An 18,060-nucleotide genomic window follows, 5' to 3' on the forward strand; every position below is an offset into this window, starting at 1 on the left:
GGTTTTGGGAAAGTGGTGCACGTTTGCCTTCATACTAAGTGGTGCAATCAAAAAGATACATAAAATGTAAGTTTAAATAGCTCATAATAGATAGGTATGTTTCTTTGAGTTGTAAGATATGTCAGGAAGGCAAGCAAAAAGCAGGCTTGTTCTAGTTCTTTCCAAATAATTACCATTTCAATATATTAATGTCTTTTGTATTTAGAGCTCCTAAGGTTCTTTTTTAGAGTGTGGTGGGTACGTGAGCTCCTGTATTTGGCTTAAATGCACAGCAGGAATGAGCGCTCAGGGATGGGGAGTGCTTGAAACATCGTAATTCAAATCTGCAGTAGATAGGATAACAAGACAGAAACACGGCCTGTAGGTAGGGGACTTTTTTTTATTAAGGAGGTAAGAATTTTAGGTATGGAAATGTTTAGCTGAGACCTTTTTATTTCTTGGTAAAAGGAATATGTGTTTGGTAAGTTCCGTGTTCAGCATTGTAGATGTGTTATTGAGGCATGAAGTAGGAAGCATTTATCTTAAGGTTTATTCCAAGATCAGAAGTGAACAATGTTTTTCCTTGTTCTATCCAAATGCTGCTTGAAACCTGTCTCCTATTATTTCTGGTTACCGCGGTAATCCGAGTGCCTGGGTATTGTCTCATTCACAATGAGACTTTCATTGTTCAGGGTGCAGCACCTCTGCCATGGGCACATGAGATAATGAAAGCTCAGTGGCTTTATTTGTTCCCAGTTTCTTTGTTCTTACATCATGGGATTATGAATGCTGCAGAAATTGCGAGCTGCTGCAGCCCCGTGCCCCTTTACGAGTGCCGTTAGAAGCAGCCCGTAGCGAGTCAGTGCTGCGTGCAGCCCATCAAATTGGCTTTTTTCTTTGGTTCTTGAAACCAATGACTTGACATGCCACAGATGAACACTTTGAAGAAGATGGTTTGTTCTAAAGACACTGCATGACTCACTGGGAAATGTTTTACTAGAAAAGCATTTTTACAGTTTTGTGGAGTGCCCATTATATGACAGGGAATTTCCAGGTCTTCAGAGAGAAATAGCCTCTGCCCTGAGAGTCTCCCAAAAGAGATCATAAATAATGCAGCAATAATTTATTTTCTCATAACTGACTCCTTCAGTGTCACTCTGTGGGTCAATAAAGAACTTAATTTGTAAAATGCAGTTGCCTGGTAAAATTCAGGAATGAAATGAGGACTCTAAAACCTCAACAGTGTTGAAAGAATTTGAAATAACTTAAACATTTCAATATTTTGCTTTATCTGCAAGTGATAAGAAAGAAAAAGAAAAAGAAAAAAAAAGCTTTGTCATTGTTAGAAATGAAACCAGACTAGATGGTTTGTCATTCTCAAGTGCTTATGCAGTCGTCATGGTCTTCCAGCGCTCAACAGTTGTCTAGCTAGAATTATCTGAAAGAGCAATTGTGCTCTTCTGGGACAACTTGGTGGAACTCATGCGTGTTGATCTCTCCCTTTAGATGCTGTCTTTACTTGCTTAAATTTGCTAAACCCTTGGCAGAAATTTCCCATATTTGGGATAAGTAATGCTTTTGTTGTCAGGGTAAGAGAAAGAGAACGCCTTCCCAGCGTGGTCCTTGAGCATGTTCTGATGAACAAGATCAGTGTTGTGTTTCAAAGCTAGAAATCAAGAGAGGATAAGATTACTTTGTTGTTGTTGTTCTTAAACCTAAAAATCTTTACAGAAATCTAACTTAGATCGATACGTTTAGCAGTTCCTGTAGTTGTGCATGTCCTTTTGTATGCAAGAGGTTGTGAGATGGGTTGTTTGTTGTTCAGCGGCAATATGTGGAAGGGTAAATAAATGAAGAGAGAGGCAAGCTCCGGGCTTGCCTGGGTCCGCTTACACCTTTGTTCTTCCCCGTGACGGTGGTGCTTTGCTGCAGCTGACTGTGCCTGCTTTTCTTTGCTGTGTAAGCAAAGCTATAGCAGCTATCCGAGATACTGCACGTGCTTCTCGGCGTGGGGTAGAAGGAAGAGAAGCACATCTGAATTAGTGGGAATTCTAGACTGTGGTGTCAGGCCTTTGTCGCTGTAGGCTCTGAGCAGCAACGTGTAAGTGGTGACCGGAATGGTCAGCGGCCCTGCGGTGCGAACCGGGCGCGTGTGGGTTTCCATCGGGATTGTTCGTACTGAAACAGGCGCTGCTGTATTTCGTGTCGTTTTACTGTTACAGTAGTATTAGGGCAAAAGTTTGTTGATACAGATGTTAGTTCACATCGGTCGTCGGTAAGAGAAGGTTGAAGAAGGAAGGGCAGAGGCAGGGGCGTCAGCGTGAGGCGTGCAGTTGAAGTCAGCACACTTCGAGTTCCAGCTGAGAGTCTTGACCTTGACTGTTTTCGATCCACATTTTAAATTTGCTTAAACAGTTTGTCTGAATATTTGATTAGCTCAATTAGATTAAAATGGCATAATTTAGGAGAACTCGGTATTTAGTATTTGCCTTGAAGTGCTAGGAAGATGACTAAAAATAAAGTGCACACTGAGAATACAGTACATCTACAATTATGTCTTCGGAAATCAAAACCAATTTCTTCTCTTTCTCTTCTCTTTTCCGTATAGCTAAAGAACGATTCAGTTAAGTTGAACAGAAAAATATTACTACTTTTAGATTTCATTCCTGTAAGGAATAAACAAGGATATGTAAAAACTTCAGATGCCTATGTATATAAAGTTTGTCAAGATACAGTGTTTTGGAAGGTGATGTACCAAAGAGAAGGCCTTTAAAATTTTTATTTGAAGCCTTGTGCTGAGGAAATACTTCTTAGATAAATGCATTTTCCATGTGGGCATATTTTCGTGCTTTGATTGCATTGACTATAATCTCTATAAACATTTGCCACTGAAAAATGTGATTAATTTGGTTTAGTTGTGGCTTCGGTGCCAGTACAAAAGTATGTCTGATGCCCACATAATTGTGTAGATTTAAGCAAGCGATGGCGATACAGGCCTACAAAGGCAAAGTCGCTATGAAAACGCTGTCTATAACTGTGGAACTACAGCTTTGAATGCATCCCTCAACCTAGAAAATGTGATAAAAGAAGACAGTCTCTGTCGTAGAAAACTAGAATCAAATGAGCGGTATGGTAAAAACTTAATGGCCACTAATACTAAAATATTAATTTAATCTGTGTGTAGTTAAAAGGAGATGTTTTCTCTCCTGATTTAATGCCCCAAAAAACTTATTTTTCACTTTCATGAAGACATCTGTCTATGTCCCCTCTTGGGGAGATGCCAGCGTGGCGCTGGAGCAGGATTCTCTGTGTTCCAAGGCAGAAGGCAGCGGAACAGCAGAGCCGTTCTCCTTTGCGCTGGTAACTTGCTTTGTAATGCTAAATGCTCAGGAGCGTTTCAGGTTAAAGCCCATTCGTGGGTTAAAACCAAAACGGAATCACCCATGCTCCGTTTACTTTAGTGAAAGGAGATAACGCAGGGAATTGTGTTTCATTGGGGATAACTGTAGAACTGGATTCCTTAGAACAGCTTGTTTTATTCTTTCTTTTTACTGCCTGCGTATCCAGGAGGGATTGTTTTATAACACAGTTTGAGTCGTGTTCCGTTTTGGGAGAATTTAGCATCTAAGAGGGCCTGTATAGTAACAATAACACTTGAGAAATGAAGTGGGGTGGAGATTTTCTGGTTTGTTTTGGATTTTACTGGAGCGTATGAAAGCTGATTTACTGCCGTCTTATATTTAGTTTCGCATTTAACAAAAAATGTTAATCTTGCTAAATTCTCAGACTGCTCTGTATTCTGGGTTAACGTGAAATCTATGTATAGGGTGGCAATTCATTACATTCTGACTGCATGTGATGACGGTGGTCTTTTAATGTTTTGGTTCGTAGACATAGTGATCATTTGTGGGGATTTGATTTAAGTTACTGGAAATTAAGGTTCTGCCCATCGATCTTGGGAAGAGAACAGTCAAAATGATAGACTGCTTATTTTTTTCTGTTTTCAAGGAAGTAGATAACGTGTGAAGAAGGAACTAAAATTTCTAATTGTAGGTAGACTGAGATACATTAAGATTTTTCAGCTACCTAAATTACATTTAGCATTAGAGCATGTCTAATTTTGATGGTTTAGAGAGATATATCGTATTGGATTATTTGTTTTGTAATGTTTATTATAAGCACACTCTTGCTTTCGTTTCTTGTAATACAGTTGTCTACCACAGGTGACACAATTCGAAAATTGTTGAATGTTATTTTAGAATTTAAGGCACACGTGTGTGTCCATATGGTATTGCAATGAAAAAGTCTGGTGAGATAGTGGTATTGACCATAAACTGTTCAGCCGGATTTAGACGCTTCTAGAAGCAGGTGTGGTTTGTAACAATGCAGTTGTAGTTTTGTAGCAGCAAGGTGGGTTAGTTGGGTTAAGTACAACTTCTTCTGTTGGTGCTACTTCTGTTTTCCTCACCTCGCCCCGTACGCTTGGAAGGCCCAGGAGGTACATTTTAATCCGTGCTCTTGACTGTTGTGCCCACTTTCTCATGTGTGCAGAATGAATGGATTTTTTTCAGAGTTCTGAGATTTCCTGGGAGCGTGTGCAGAAAGGCATACAGTGATAGCATCTGTCCAGGGAGAGTGCAGCTAAAGACTAATGTTGAGCTGCTTTCTCTGCTCGTGCCGGGAATGGAGTCGAGGATTTTTCCCTTTATCCTGCCTCCAGCAGTTTATAACCTTGTTAAGAACAACTAATCTGTCTTTTATCTTCGTCTTCTGAAAACGCTGGGGTATATTTATCATTTGCACAGCATACAGAATACAGTTGAAACAGATCCTTCAGCCCATTGTCCAATGTGAAAATGCAAGGCAGGAGAGGAACCGAGGCAGGGGGGTGTCTGTTGCCATGGCTTGGGGAGACGGTGATTGATGTTGTGTGAACAGCACCTTAGCTTGCGCTATTAGACAAATGTGAAATCAAAGACGTTAAAATGGAACTTTTAACTGCAAGATTTATGTAGCGGGACACGTAGGAGTTTAATGCTTTTACGCATTTCTTATATATAATATATAGCAAGTGCTATATATTGCTATCGTTACTGGAAAGGGTGACACACTTCTTCAGGAGTAGTGATGTATCTATTATGTTGATCTGTGTTTCCCTAGACCACGACTTGTGATCCTCCAGCCCCTTGACATGTTAAGTGACAATGAAAGTAACTTTCTGTTCAATGTTAGAGCGATGCTGTAGCCGCCCAGCAATCACAGTTACGTTTTTCCACAGGACTTTCGAAAGCCTAGCTATTTTTTCACACAGGTTTTTGTGTTGTGCCAGTTGCGCTGCAGATGCATTTGCTTAGTTATGGCCCATGTTAGAACCACCACTTACTGCCTGCCATAAATGAGCCAGCGTCGTTGGGTACGTTTATGTACGAGAGGCGTTAGTACCGGTATCGGAGAAGGAAGTACTTCAGTGAAGATGCTGTTTGCGCAGATTTATGTATGGTTTGCAGCCTGTGGTTACACAGTACCACTCAGTTCACCATTAACACAGTAATAATTAAGCCTTAACTTGAAGGCCACTCCGCAAGTTAGATCACAGGCTGTCTAGAAATCAGTGCAGTCTTGGAGAGGGCTCTTACGTTTTTGGGATGGGGGTGTCTTTGCTTTTTGTTTTATAAACATAATGCACTGACTACAGTAGAGAATTGGTTTGAGTTTTCTTACTGTTTGTATAGATGCAATTGAAAGCATGATCACCTTGTTCTGAGGAGGAAGATCTTTTAATGTCACTTGAACTTTTTGACTTCTCAGTCTGGTCTCTTTGTGCATGTACTTTTGTCACGAACTTATTTCATGTGGCAAAAACTCAAAGATTTTTAGCAGAAATGCAGTGCTGATAGGCTTTTGGGAGAATGTTCTCAAGACCTTCTGGAAACCCATCAGCTCTAACTTGATACCAAGGCTCACAGATGCCTGAACAAGCAAGCGTTCACTCTGAACTTTTTATTCTATCAATGTCTATCCATCCGTTGTCACAGAAAACACTGTATTTTTATATAGTCAGTTGATAGAAGATGTGTTTAACTTTTGTCGTTCACGTTCTGGTGATTTCTAGACAAAAGTAGACAAAAAGCATTTTGGGAATGCAAACATATGCTGCTTTTAGTTCTGTTGATTTTGCAGTCATTGAATGGTAGAGAAGACATGAGCAAGGAATAACTGACATCTTGGTTTTTAGCTAGTGATGCATGCTGCCAGTGAAAGGCAAGGCGAATTGCCATTGCAAGAACTAGGGAGTGCAGTCACACCAAGATTTCACCCACCTTGTTAGAATTCATTCCTATTTGCGTGGATTCCTGATGTAAAATACTAGTATTTATTTCAAACATGAATTATCTGTGTTACAAATAATGGAAGGGAATGTTTCTGTCTCCTGTAAAACGTAACGTATCTTTCATATACCTGTAAAAAGTAGCTGATTGAAATATTTCAGAGTAAAGGGTTGAAAGCAGTTCATTATTTTGAAGTTAATATTTAACACAGGTTACCCAAATAACTGGGTTATTTCACTTTTTACAAAAATGTGTATCAAAACATTATGTGTATCAGGCATAAAAGAAATACACTGATTGTATAAATTCTATATTTTTGTATGAAGCAAATTTTTTTCCAACTTTTTTTTTTAAAATTGAAGAAAAAAAAAAACCTAAAAAAAATGAACAAACCGAACAGTGGAAGTGATTCCCAGAAACCTATTTTTTATTAATTCTCCAGAATGCATCTTGCTGGCTATTACTGACAGGAACATCTTCCCAGAGTTTTGAGATTTACAAGTTTTCATCCAGTGTTCTTTTGGTTTGTTTGCACAGTAAGGAAAAGCAATGCAGGCAGTGATGTCTGTCATACTCATTAATTGTTTAAACAGTCACTTCACTATTCATGCTCTATCTAACAAAATATATAATTAGCAATGCTAATAAATATTTTTTCATTATTTTCTAGGGTCCTTTAGAAAATGATTTGGTAGTACATGTGGCCCTCATAGCAGAAAGTCAGCGGTAAGTAATTTTATTAAGAATTGCTTTTGTAAAGAATGTGTATTATTAGGGAAGCGTTGAACAATAGACATCTTAAATTTGCTGAAGGTATTCAAGGAAGCGTAGAATATAGTACTGCTGCTTGTGTCTCTGCTGCCAAGATACCTGTTCAAGCTAACTGTTCTGTGGTTTGTCGTTAAATTTGTCATTATTTCATTTGTAGCCTACAAGTGTTTCTGAATACTTATGGAATCCAAACTCAGACCCCGCAGCAGGTGGAACCAATTCAGATATGGGCTCAAAAAGAACTTGTCAAAGTAAGGAATTCTGCATCTAAAATTATTTACCTATCTATAAATTTCTTTTGTAACAATAGGAATTTATATCAAGCTATTAGATTTGTATCTCATTTGGCTTGTTACCTACCTTTTTGTGTTATTCTAATTTGGTTGCAGGATATGCTGACGCTGGGCAGTGACACATGCCTAGCTACAACTTTCCGTGAAACACTGAAGCCCAGGTGTTCTGTGTTAAGCTAATTAGGCTTATAACTTGAGTCACTTTCAAAGAATATTGAATGAATAATACATTTTTAGTAATAGCACAGTAGACTAAATGAATCTGGATGGAGAAACAAACAAATGTGCAATAGTCAAAGAAGTGGACTAAGGCAATAGGCATAAACCATCCATCGTATTTCATAGCGCAGGCCCTTCTGTAACGTTTTTTTTTTTTTAGAAGTCCTTTGGGTCAATTATACCCAGGAAGGCTGGTGTTTAAACACCCCTTTAACTCGGCACATTTCAAAATCTGTGGTCAAAAATTACTGGGACGACAGACATCTTCAGTGGCCTCATTGTCCTCTGTGAAGGCTTCGGGTTCCCTGTTGCTGTAGAGGCAGGTAGCTCCGCGGGGAGTGCCCCAGCCTTTCACTGAAAAGCCCTGGCCCGTACTGAGCCTCACGGCTGATGCTGGCTTAGGTGCAGCTGTTTAGGTAGCTGTCAATGCCACGGGAGGCCAGCAGCCGAAGAGGAATGGTCTGCGGGCCATACTGGTCTGCTTCAGCATCCTGTTTGTTGTTCAGTCATTTTTAGTGCTATATCCTTAGCGCTTTGGCTACGCTGAAGACGTGCTTCAAGCTACCCGCTGCTGTTGTCCATTGTTTCTTTGGCCTCCCTGACAAAAAGATGACACCTTCATTAAGTTTTATTAATTTTTAATTCATACAATGAAGAAAATGAAAGTTGCATTAATTTTATTAATTATCAGTTAAATTCCTAGCTGTGACAATTTCTGTATTAGGGATTATTTTTCCAAAGCTGGTGAGACATTTGGTAATTCTGACATTTTCTTTATACTCATGGTGAATAGGTACATCTGCCTCCTCAAAATTTTCTTTTAAAGGAATGTCATGAAAACATGAAGTTGTCTGAGGCAAAACAGTGGGCTTCTAGAAAAAGTTGTGCTGTAGCTGTGAAGCTGAAGAAATGAAAATGTTTGGGGCATTATGAGAACTGAGGTTTAATCCCCGGGTTTGTGCAAAAGCCCAACACAAACCAAAAAGCAAATAAGCAAGGAAGCCCTGGTAGTAGTTGTCATCCTTTGTGGGGTGGGGAAGCTCATGCGGTTTCTATTTTGGGGAAAAGAGTATTGATCCATAGAGATCATGGATCTCAATATTTGCTGTTCCGATGCTGTCAATTCTCAGTAGTATGACATTTAATTAGAAGCTTTTGAATTGGTCTGGTGGCACATGACAACAGTTTAAACCTCTGGGCTCATAAACAGGCATGTGTCCAAAACAGTCATGTAAAAAGAAACAAATGGCTGAGGGGAAGGAATTGATTCAGGAAAATCAAGGGCTGAGAGTAGGACTGGGGGCCGTGGGAAGGGGTCCACAAAGTGGTTCCGGGGCATGGCACGGAATGAAAAAAGGAAGAAAAGGAAAACAAGAAAATGGAACAAGATGCATGCAATATATAGGAAAAAGCACTATAGTACTATACTTCTACTACATTTATACAAGATAATAGCAGAATACTCCATAGGCGTAGACTAAAAACAGAACACAGAAGCAGATGGTGTGAAAGATCGCTCTAGTTTGGTTCACTCTCATAAATCAACCCAACAGTCCAGTCTGCTTTCACAGCCGTTCCTTGCTACTAGCAACTTTAATTTTCCAGAATTGAAGGGCATTTTAATGCAAAAAAACCTGCTTGGAGCAGCTGGACTCACATGAAACTGTACTTTTGTTCAGGTGCTCTGGTGCTGAATCTGAACTGAGGTTCTGACTGTAACAGATCAAGTTGGAAAGCTGTTACAGCAGATGAGGCTGCTTTAGCAGCTGTAGAACACGAGGTCTCAAGATAAAGCAAATATTTTTGTTAAGAAAACGTTTTATGTCTTACATTATAGCAGAATGAAGGTCCTTCTAGTGTCAAATTACGATGCCTACTGCCATTCTTTTAGTCTCCATTACCTACTGCAAAAAGGGGTTCACTATCCTTTTGGGTTTGTTATGTGTAGATGGGGTATTCAAAGCTGTTAGTGTTTTGATGTCTGCGTCCCCGTCCCACTTAAATACAGTTGTCTAGTCTGGATGAACAGGTGATGTAGGTAACGTGTTATTTTTCTTTTTTTAAGTAGTTATTTGTCTTAATGAGGAAACATAGGCAATATCAGGAAGGCCCCAAGCTGACAGCAATAAAAAGCTATCGAGCGTAAAGCGGAGTGCACAAGGAAGGCTTTTATCTAGGTTCTCCTCAGTTTGCTTGATTCTTTCTCGCAGGCGTACTTCCATTTGGGGGTCAATGACAAACTCGGATTATCTGGAAGACCGGACAGGCCTATCGGATGCCTTGGAACATCAAAGGTTGTTGCAGGACATTTTTGTATTATTGTTATTGATGTGTATTTCAGAAAAACATTGAGCTGGACTCTGTATGATTTTAAACAGAATTGAAATGTAATCTGATTTTACGCATATATCTTATTTTAAAGTCCCTGTAATGTGTTACGCTATTACAAATGTGCATGTTCTGTCTTACTATTAAACTCTCATGTTTCCTGGACATCCAATTACCGTAACACTTGGCCAAAACAGGCTGAGTGATGATGAAGTGAACAGCTTTAGGGGAAATAGAATGTAGATCTGCATACCTAATAAAAAGCAGAGTACCTATAATTAGATATGTTGGGTTTATCTTAAATACTGTTTTTTTTAATTCAGCTGTTCTGCATTGATTATTACTTCAATAGTTTCAAAAGACCTTTCTTTTTAGCTACTTTCATGCTTCAGGTATTTTGAAGATTAACCGAAGCTTTCTCTCTCAACAGATTTATCGAATACTAGGAAAGACTGTAGTTTGCTACTCGATCATTTTTGATCTAAGTGATTTCTACATGTCTCAGGACGTTATGATGTTGATTGATGACATTAAGGTATTTTATCTGTAACTTTGAGAAACTGACAACAATAGAGTCTGTAGCAGAATAAACTGAAGTTTGATGAGATGGAAGACTGAAAGGGGAACACTGTGTAGTGTGTATTCTTCTAACGTATAAATAAGCTTGCCGTCTATGCTGCAAAGTGTATTAAGATGAATATCCTGTCAGCCCAGTATGAGCTCTAGGGAGTGTCTCTGTCTGACAAAAAAACTCACCCAGAAGTGGTTTGAATGCTGCCATGGGGCAAGCAAATTATCGTGTTTGTTTCTTTGGGAAAACAAAGGGTCTTGGCTGAAAGGCAGAACGAGACTGGCCTTTAAGGAATATAGGAGGGCCTTTACCTGGAGGAAAAATTACTTGACTTGCACAACTATTAAGAATCACCTTCCTTCCCTAACTTTTAAGGCAGGCAGCAGTGCAAAGCTTACCTGTCACCAGGCTGCCAGTTTCTGAGCAGCTACTTCCAGCGCACAGAGGCGGCACAGCTTGTTGCCCCCTGGCAGCCTGTGGCTCAAGCCCTGGGTTCCCACGCGTGCCTGCGGGGTCATCACACGTAGCTCAGTACACCGCGCTCCGGCGGTTCAGTCTGTGACCAATATATGTGCTAGAAGTATTTTCAGAAAACTTGTGAAATAGCAGTGCTTGAAAGCAACCTGTATTTGCTGAAGAAATCTTAGTGGTTCGTTAGCTAAGGTTTTATTAATCTGTTGGGGTTTTCGGTGCTGTTATTTTAAGATGGCTCTTCTCATATCTTGCACTGTGTATTCTGGCACGTGCTGGTGGGTCTTCTGGTGGGTTTGTGTGTGTGTGTGTGTGACTAAGGTATTATTTCTTCCCTAGAACGCACTGCAGTTCATTAAGCAGTACTGGAAAATGCACGGCCGTCCGCTATTCGTTGTACTTATCCGTGAAGACAATATAAGGTAGAGAGAGAGAGAAAAGCACCGTTTGCCATGTGGTATTTACCTAATTACAAGATTAATGGAGTTCTGTTTCAAATTTCAGAGGGAGCAGATTCAATCCAATATTAGATATGTTGGCAGCCTTTAGAAAGGGAATTGTTGGAGGAGTGAAAGTTCATGTCGACAGAGTACAGGTATGATGATTTTCCTGAGCGTTGCGTTCTTACCTCCTAGTATTGGTACGTGTACTTTTACTACTTTTGTTTTTCATGTGAATTCTAAGTATTTTATGTAGTGTCATCAAATTAAGGAGTCAAGACCCAAGACATTTGGTGCAGTTTTTGGTTTATCTCAAAAGAAACATGGGTTTGTTTTAATTTCTTTTGATGAGTCTTTTGAAAGTTATAATCTTCATAGAGAATTTTCAGAAGGGAGAAAGTTTTGTTTGTTGTTTTTTTTTTTGTTCCACAATCTTGTGAAATTACCATTGAAGGATAAATCCACAATGTCAAGCGTTGAGGGATTTCTTTTGATTATCTCATTGAGGCAGGGAAAGAAAGGTCCTTCACATATATTAAATTTCTTAAAAGAACTAACATCTGGTTCTAACATCTTTGCTGTTTGACTTAATCTTAAAGCAGGAATGTCACTTTATTAAAATGTGAAAATTACTGAGTCAGGTGCTGGTTTTAGATACTTACATGTGCCGGTTAGTCTTAGTATACAGCTATTGAAAAATGCTTCTTTTTGTAAGAGAAAGAGCAAAGACACGGTTGAAGATCATGAATTTGTAGCAGAGCTGGGTCGTTTGTCCCAGCTGATGATTAAATAGTCATCGCTATAATGGTTTAAGATGTTCTTGTAATCTTTCAAATATTTATGTGTTGCTGCTGGCCACGTGTAGGTCATGTAGCCTCTCCTGTTACCATTGACTTTGCGTGTAGCAAATGCCATTAGTGTCCATGCAAAACCTCTCATTTGCCTACAGTGCTTGTTGGTGTGGTTTGTTTGGGTTTTTTTAATTTAACTGCAGTGACTTCCTTGCCTTGCATTTGATGAAACGTATGTATCATCAGGCAAGAAATTTCTCAAATTTATAGAATCATAGAATGGTTTGTGTGGGAGGGGATCTTAAAGATCATCAAGTTCCAACCACACGTATATAAAATAGGACACATTATTTGCGTCCTTTATTTTAAGCATTACACTGTTGCAGTCATCAGGGAGTGAACTTCCCCTTCTGTACTCAATGACCTTCTGGAAAGGTTCTATTTTTTTTTTTTAAAAAAAGTAATTAGTAATTTTAAAGTGTTAAAGATGTTGACAGTCACCGGTCTGTTCATTATCGGCTCTCCATTAAAAAGAGTACATGGTAAAACTGCAAACACATGTTTGTTTGGCTGTAAGGCCAGTGGTAGATGTTGGTGGTCAGTGCGTTTACTGGGAGAATACGGTGTGCTTTCTCCATCAGTTTAACTGTAATCGCTATCTTACGGCACAGCTGTCAGATCATTTTGGGGGAGGATTTGGGAAAACAATAAGGGATGTGTCTAATATCTGGTGTTTTCTTAAATAATTCATCTGTTGCAACAGAATATCTATTGAATCTGTGAATTGTGTTCAGCTGCTTCATTTAGATGCATATGTGTAAACGTGTCTAGAGAGAAAATATGTGCCCAACTTGTGAATGCTCTTTTTCCTTGTAAAATATACAAAGATCTAATTTCATTTAAAAATACGTATGCGTAGAAGACTCGTAGCTCTTTTGATTTTTACCTTCGTTGTTGTCATGTGCTCAAGCAGATGTGGAAGTCGAAGACTGAATGTCCCAAGCAATAAGAGCAAAGCAGGGTTTTTTTCACATTCAGTCATCTCACAGTGCAACAGATCAATATTTTACTGCCAGTTGTGTACAATGAAAATGGAATTTAAAAATTCACAATAGACACCGAGTTTTATTTAGCTAATGAGAACCGTCAAAAAGCAGTCTTAAGAATGCTATAGTACAATACATTTTCTCTGGCAGTATATAAATAGGAAATTCATATAAATTTGGGGTGAATTAACTGTAATGACTACATCAGATCAATGCAACGTTGAATCTCAGGTATGTGATATTCTGAGACAGAAGTATTTGTGAGCTGCATTTGATGGGCACGCTTAGGGCAGGCATGCGTGGATTAAGGAATGACTACAGAGTAGGAACCGCCACTGTCTAAAGCAGGATTTTAAGAAAGAGGAAAAATACTCTGCGAGTGTAAAGATATTTGGAACCGTGGAGAAAGAAACCACTTTCTTAATGGAAACCACCAGCAACATACAGAGATCAAAAGGCAACTGTATAGTTGTGTATATTTCTGCATCTTTTAATTCTCTCAATTTTTCATTTCAGACATTAATATCTGGAGCAGTTGTTGAACAGCTTGACTTCCTAAGAATCACTGAATCAGAAGAGTAAGGCTATGTATTAATAATAATGATTAAGTATTTGATAATTAAAGTATTTTCTGAACTGTGAAGAAATTAAATACTTCTTTTGCAGGGCTCCTGTATTTAAGAGTTTGGAGGAGTTGGATCTTCCAAAACATTCAAAAGTCAAGAGACAGTCTAGTACTCCAAATGCTTCTGAACTTGAGCAGCAGCCAGATGTAAATATTAATGACTGGAAAAACAAGTCAACGTATGAGATCCTGCAGAAACTTAATGTAAGAAAACTTGATAATATACAGTGTAACTTCATTCTTATGAAATGAGGAGTTAGGTGCTGGTATTCTTTTTACCAGCAGCCTGCTTAGATCAACATGACTAGTGTCATGGTTCGATGTTAGTAATATAGCTACTAACATGAAATGTCTGATGTTCCTCCTCATACTTGAGGAATTTTCCTCTTTACACTCCTTTACCTTAACCTCACAGAACTTTCTGGCTCCTCATGCTGTAACTATTGGCTTCCATTTTTCCCAGCTACTCAAATTTTCTTCTGGTAATAAATGACCGTCTACAAGGGGGATCCATTTGTTTTATGAACAGATATTTTATTGCTAGACTAAAATTTGAAAGTTTCCAACCATTGGTATTCACTCTGTTAGACTGGTGACTTCTTAAAGATACCAGTTCCAGTCTGGCATTCTTCCTGATCTAGAAGAAAACCACCAGTAACTGCTTCTAGCTCCATGGTTTGATAGGAACACATAAAGTATCATCCTTGGTTTTCTATGTCATTACAAGTATTTCTGCTGTAAGTAGCAGGACCCAAGAACAGAAAGTTGAGAAACGTTTCCAAGGCCAAAGTCTTACGACTTAATTTGAACCATGGAGAAGCCTCTGCAAGCAGCAGTGACAGTGACACAATGTATGTAGGGGTATGAAACAGTTGTGAAGTCCCCTCAAAAACAAAATCTGTAGACTTTTTCTAATTAAAAAAAAAAATTGCCCTTTGGTTTCACTTGACATTTTTAATAGCTCTTCTTCACTGAAAATCTGAAGGCTATGTGTGGTTATGTTGTTGCTGTTGTTTTTAAGGACTGCAATTGCCTAGCCAGTCAAGCGTTACTCTTGAGTATATTGCTTAAAAGGGAAGGACCGAATTTTATCACCAGGGAAGGTAAGGGCTTCTTCTGTTTGATTATCCTGAGGATTTCAGGAAGCGTCTGTATGTTTAGTTGTAATGAACATGAATAATGGCCGTGCGGGCAGAGTTGTGTAGCTATTTTCTTTGCCATTTAAAGCAATTTCTGCATTAAATGGGACATGCAAATTCACAGTGTGGTGGGGAATGAGCTGCTAAATATATGAACTCCTTCAGATTGGTTGTAGGCCAGTGCTGTATCTGGTTGTAATTTTGAACACACAGATAAAAAAATTGCGGATTTGACCTTGTATAGAAAACTGAAACTAAAGACAAGTTTGTGTGTCTGTAACACTTAGTCTGAAACGTGTGAAGCTTTATACTGAATTTTTATTAGTCAGACTTTAATTCAATATATCTGTGAAGCTTTCCCTAATTTTGTATTATGGCTTATCATTCAGAAGAGGCTACTAAATCTTTCGGCTTTTGTTCTGCAAGGTTTAATGGGGTTTTTGTTGTGGTTTTGGGTTTTTTTTTTTCTCCAAGAGTGCTTATTAGCTGCCTTGGTATATATGAATGCTGCTCAGAAAAAGAGAAGCATTAAGATCAAGTAATATTCTCTCAGTTATTCATCAAGCAGTGTAACTTACCACCGCATGTTATAGAGCCCTGCTTCATAATTATGATACAAGACAGCTGGCTCTTGCGATGAGGAATTGTCGTTTTGACATAAATATACATTATAGCTGTACTGCTGTATTAAAAATTACATAGCAAACAATGTGAAGTGAAATAAATCCATTGGCCGATGCACAGCATATTGCTGAAATACAATGTGAGTCCAGTGTGATGGTTGGAACCTGCGTGTGGGGCGCCCATAACCTCTGAAACAGGCTTTTTTGCCACCGATGCCTGTACCATTGTCAGGCTTTGAAAGCCTCAGTAGCTTTGTTTAGTCATTTATACGTGGTGTCCTTTGCTCTGGAAACACTTGAGGCAGACTTCCTAGCCTCTGTTTGACCATTAGATCATGATGATGAACTCTAAAAACTCTCTTGAAACCATTTAGGTCAAAAAAAGTACTGTTGTGCCTCTTAATGTTCAGAGCTAACTTGTATAGACCTTTTTGTGCCGTGCCATCCCATATGAAATAGTAGATGATGATAGCCTTTTTAATATGCACCTTGCATTACAACAGTCTGAGTCACTGACTAAAAGTTCCTGGCCTCCTACGACTGCAGACTACTGAGACTGACATTAAATAATCACACAATCAATAAAACATAAATCTAAAAATAAAATCTCAAGAACTTTGGTTGTTTCTGCTGACAGGCACGGGCTATGATTTTGAGAGTCAGCTTCTGCTACTGTTGTTGTTATAGATGAACTTAGTGTTCACCAGTAAGTGCCTGGCATGAAAAACACCACCATCCCATCTAAGAATTTAAAATCTAGAAGCTAAATGGAGTCTAAATAATGGAATGTTGTCACCACTTTTTTTTTTTTTTTACCATAATGGTCACCCCTTGACCCCTGCACAGTTGAAGAGATGTCAGTATAGCAATTGGATGCACTATGATCCACTATGGGTTGACAGAAGAATGGTATCTATTGTTCTGATTCATGTACTTCATGCCTTCTCTGAATGCTGGGTTACCTACTATGGCTCAGAAGCAGTGCTCTTCCGATTTCCTGTCCTCTCTTTTTTAGGTCATGTCTGTACAGGTGACGTCATAGGTCTCTCTATAGCACGAGCAGCACATTTAGCTGAAATCTGGTTTGGCCTCTTGCATAACAACACAGAACTGGATGACAGGGGCTTCATTGCGTCTCAGTTTTACATATTAAGCACAATAGGGAAGCACTTTACTAAAGCTGGTTTCAGAATTAACGGATCTCATCAGATTTGCCTTATTACTATTAAATGAAAACCTGTGTATCTTTTGTGCTTGTGTTTTGTTTGTGTTTCTGTTTTTTAAAAATGCATTCAGGTACTGTTGCTGAGCATGTTGAAAGAATCTATAGACGAGCTGGCAGCAAAAAGCTCTGGTTTGTATACATGTATCATGTTCCTTGTGGTTTAGACCAATTTTTTTTTTTCTCTCCTATAGAGTAAAGTTTGATCCTTACACACTTAACGGGGGGTGGGGTGGGGTGGTGGAAGGACGGCTTTACTGACAAAGTTATATTGTTTCATTGCAGCTGAATATCTGAATATCTGGTCTATAGTGAGTTAAGAAACTTTAAGAAGTGTTTTTTTACTGTTATCTTTTAAAATACGAAAGAGCAATAAGCTGGTTTTGCTATGAGTGCTATTGCTGATGGACAGTTCTCAATAAATTTAAATAATGAGAAAAGAATACTAATATTCTTATTTCCTACAGGGCACAGTAAAATATTATCAATAGCTTTCTGTAGCAAGGCTGGTGATCAAATATAAATCCATTAAGTTGATACACCTACATAGTTTGTTTATTGCCCCAAAATAATTTGGTTTGAGTTGACTTTGTCACTTATAAAGGTTTCAACAAGTAGGTTGGTATTTACATGTTGTTGATTAATTTCTCTGCCCTGAAGCTCAGTAGAAACTTAATTTCTTTTTATTGAAGAAATGAGTTGAGCCTGTCCTGAATTTTGTGCTCTCACGCTTGTAACTGTACCTAACAGATTAATCTGTTAAGACAAAAACTTGGTTTTCATTTTAGTCTTTTACAGTTAAATGGGCCTTTGCCAATAGTAAGGGAGAACCAGAATACCTTGTTGGCATTTTTTGTAAAAACTAAAATATCAGAAGTATTTTTAGAAACAAAATATGTAAACTGTTTTTCATTTCTCTTCCATGATTGCCATGTGGCACACGTATAGGTTGGTGTTGCGCTACAGTGCTGCATTTGCACAGAAATTTTCTTCTTCTATAGGCCCACATATTACTACTTTACTGGTACATGGGAAACAGGTAAAGTGCCCAGAAGTCTGAAATGGAGCTCAGTGAGATTTTTTTTTTTCTTATTTGCATTTTGATAGTATCAGCTAATGTATTTTTTAAATGCTTTGCTCCTCATCTTAAGAGGTGTGTAGGTGTTTTCACAGGAATCAACATCAATTGCTTGAATTTTTTACTAACACTACA

At 38.6% G+C, this 18,060-nt stretch overlaps 1 protein-coding gene across 6 annotated transcripts in view; it reads left to right on the forward strand.

Annotated features, from left to right (window-relative positions):
* PHKB (phosphorylase kinase regulatory subunit beta) overlaps positions 1-18,060 on the forward strand; it is an 80,105-nt gene that overhangs the window by 48,668 nt on the left and 13,377 nt on the right. For 5 of the 6 annotated variants that reach the window (XM_055818873.1, XM_055818877.1, XM_055818879.1 and 2 more), the window contains 10 exons: positions 6,979-7,034; positions 7,237-7,330; positions 9,802-9,885; positions 10,350-10,454; positions 11,301-11,383; positions 11,466-11,556; positions 13,755-13,816; positions 13,905-14,067; positions 14,885-14,966; positions 16,922-16,979. In XM_055818873.1, coding sequence (XP_055674848.1) covers positions 6,979-7,034; positions 7,237-7,330; positions 9,802-9,885; positions 10,350-10,454; positions 11,301-11,383; positions 11,466-11,556; positions 13,755-13,816; positions 13,905-14,067; positions 14,885-14,966; positions 16,922-16,979 — 878 coding nt within the window. Of the gene's footprint in view, positions 1-6,978; positions 7,035-7,236; positions 7,331-9,801; positions 9,886-10,349; positions 10,455-11,300; positions 11,384-11,465; positions 11,557-13,754; positions 13,817-13,904; positions 14,068-14,884; positions 14,967-16,921; positions 16,980-17,795; positions 17,887-18,060 lie in introns of all 6 variants that reach the window. The other variant, XM_055818874.1, reaches the window with a different exon arrangement.

The sequence above is a fragment of the Falco peregrinus genome, chromosome 14, assembly GCF_023634155.1.
Source record: "Falco peregrinus isolate bFalPer1 chromosome 14, bFalPer1.pri, whole genome shotgun sequence".
Taxonomy (NCBI): domain Eukaryota; kingdom Metazoa; phylum Chordata; class Aves; order Falconiformes; family Falconidae; genus Falco; species Falco peregrinus.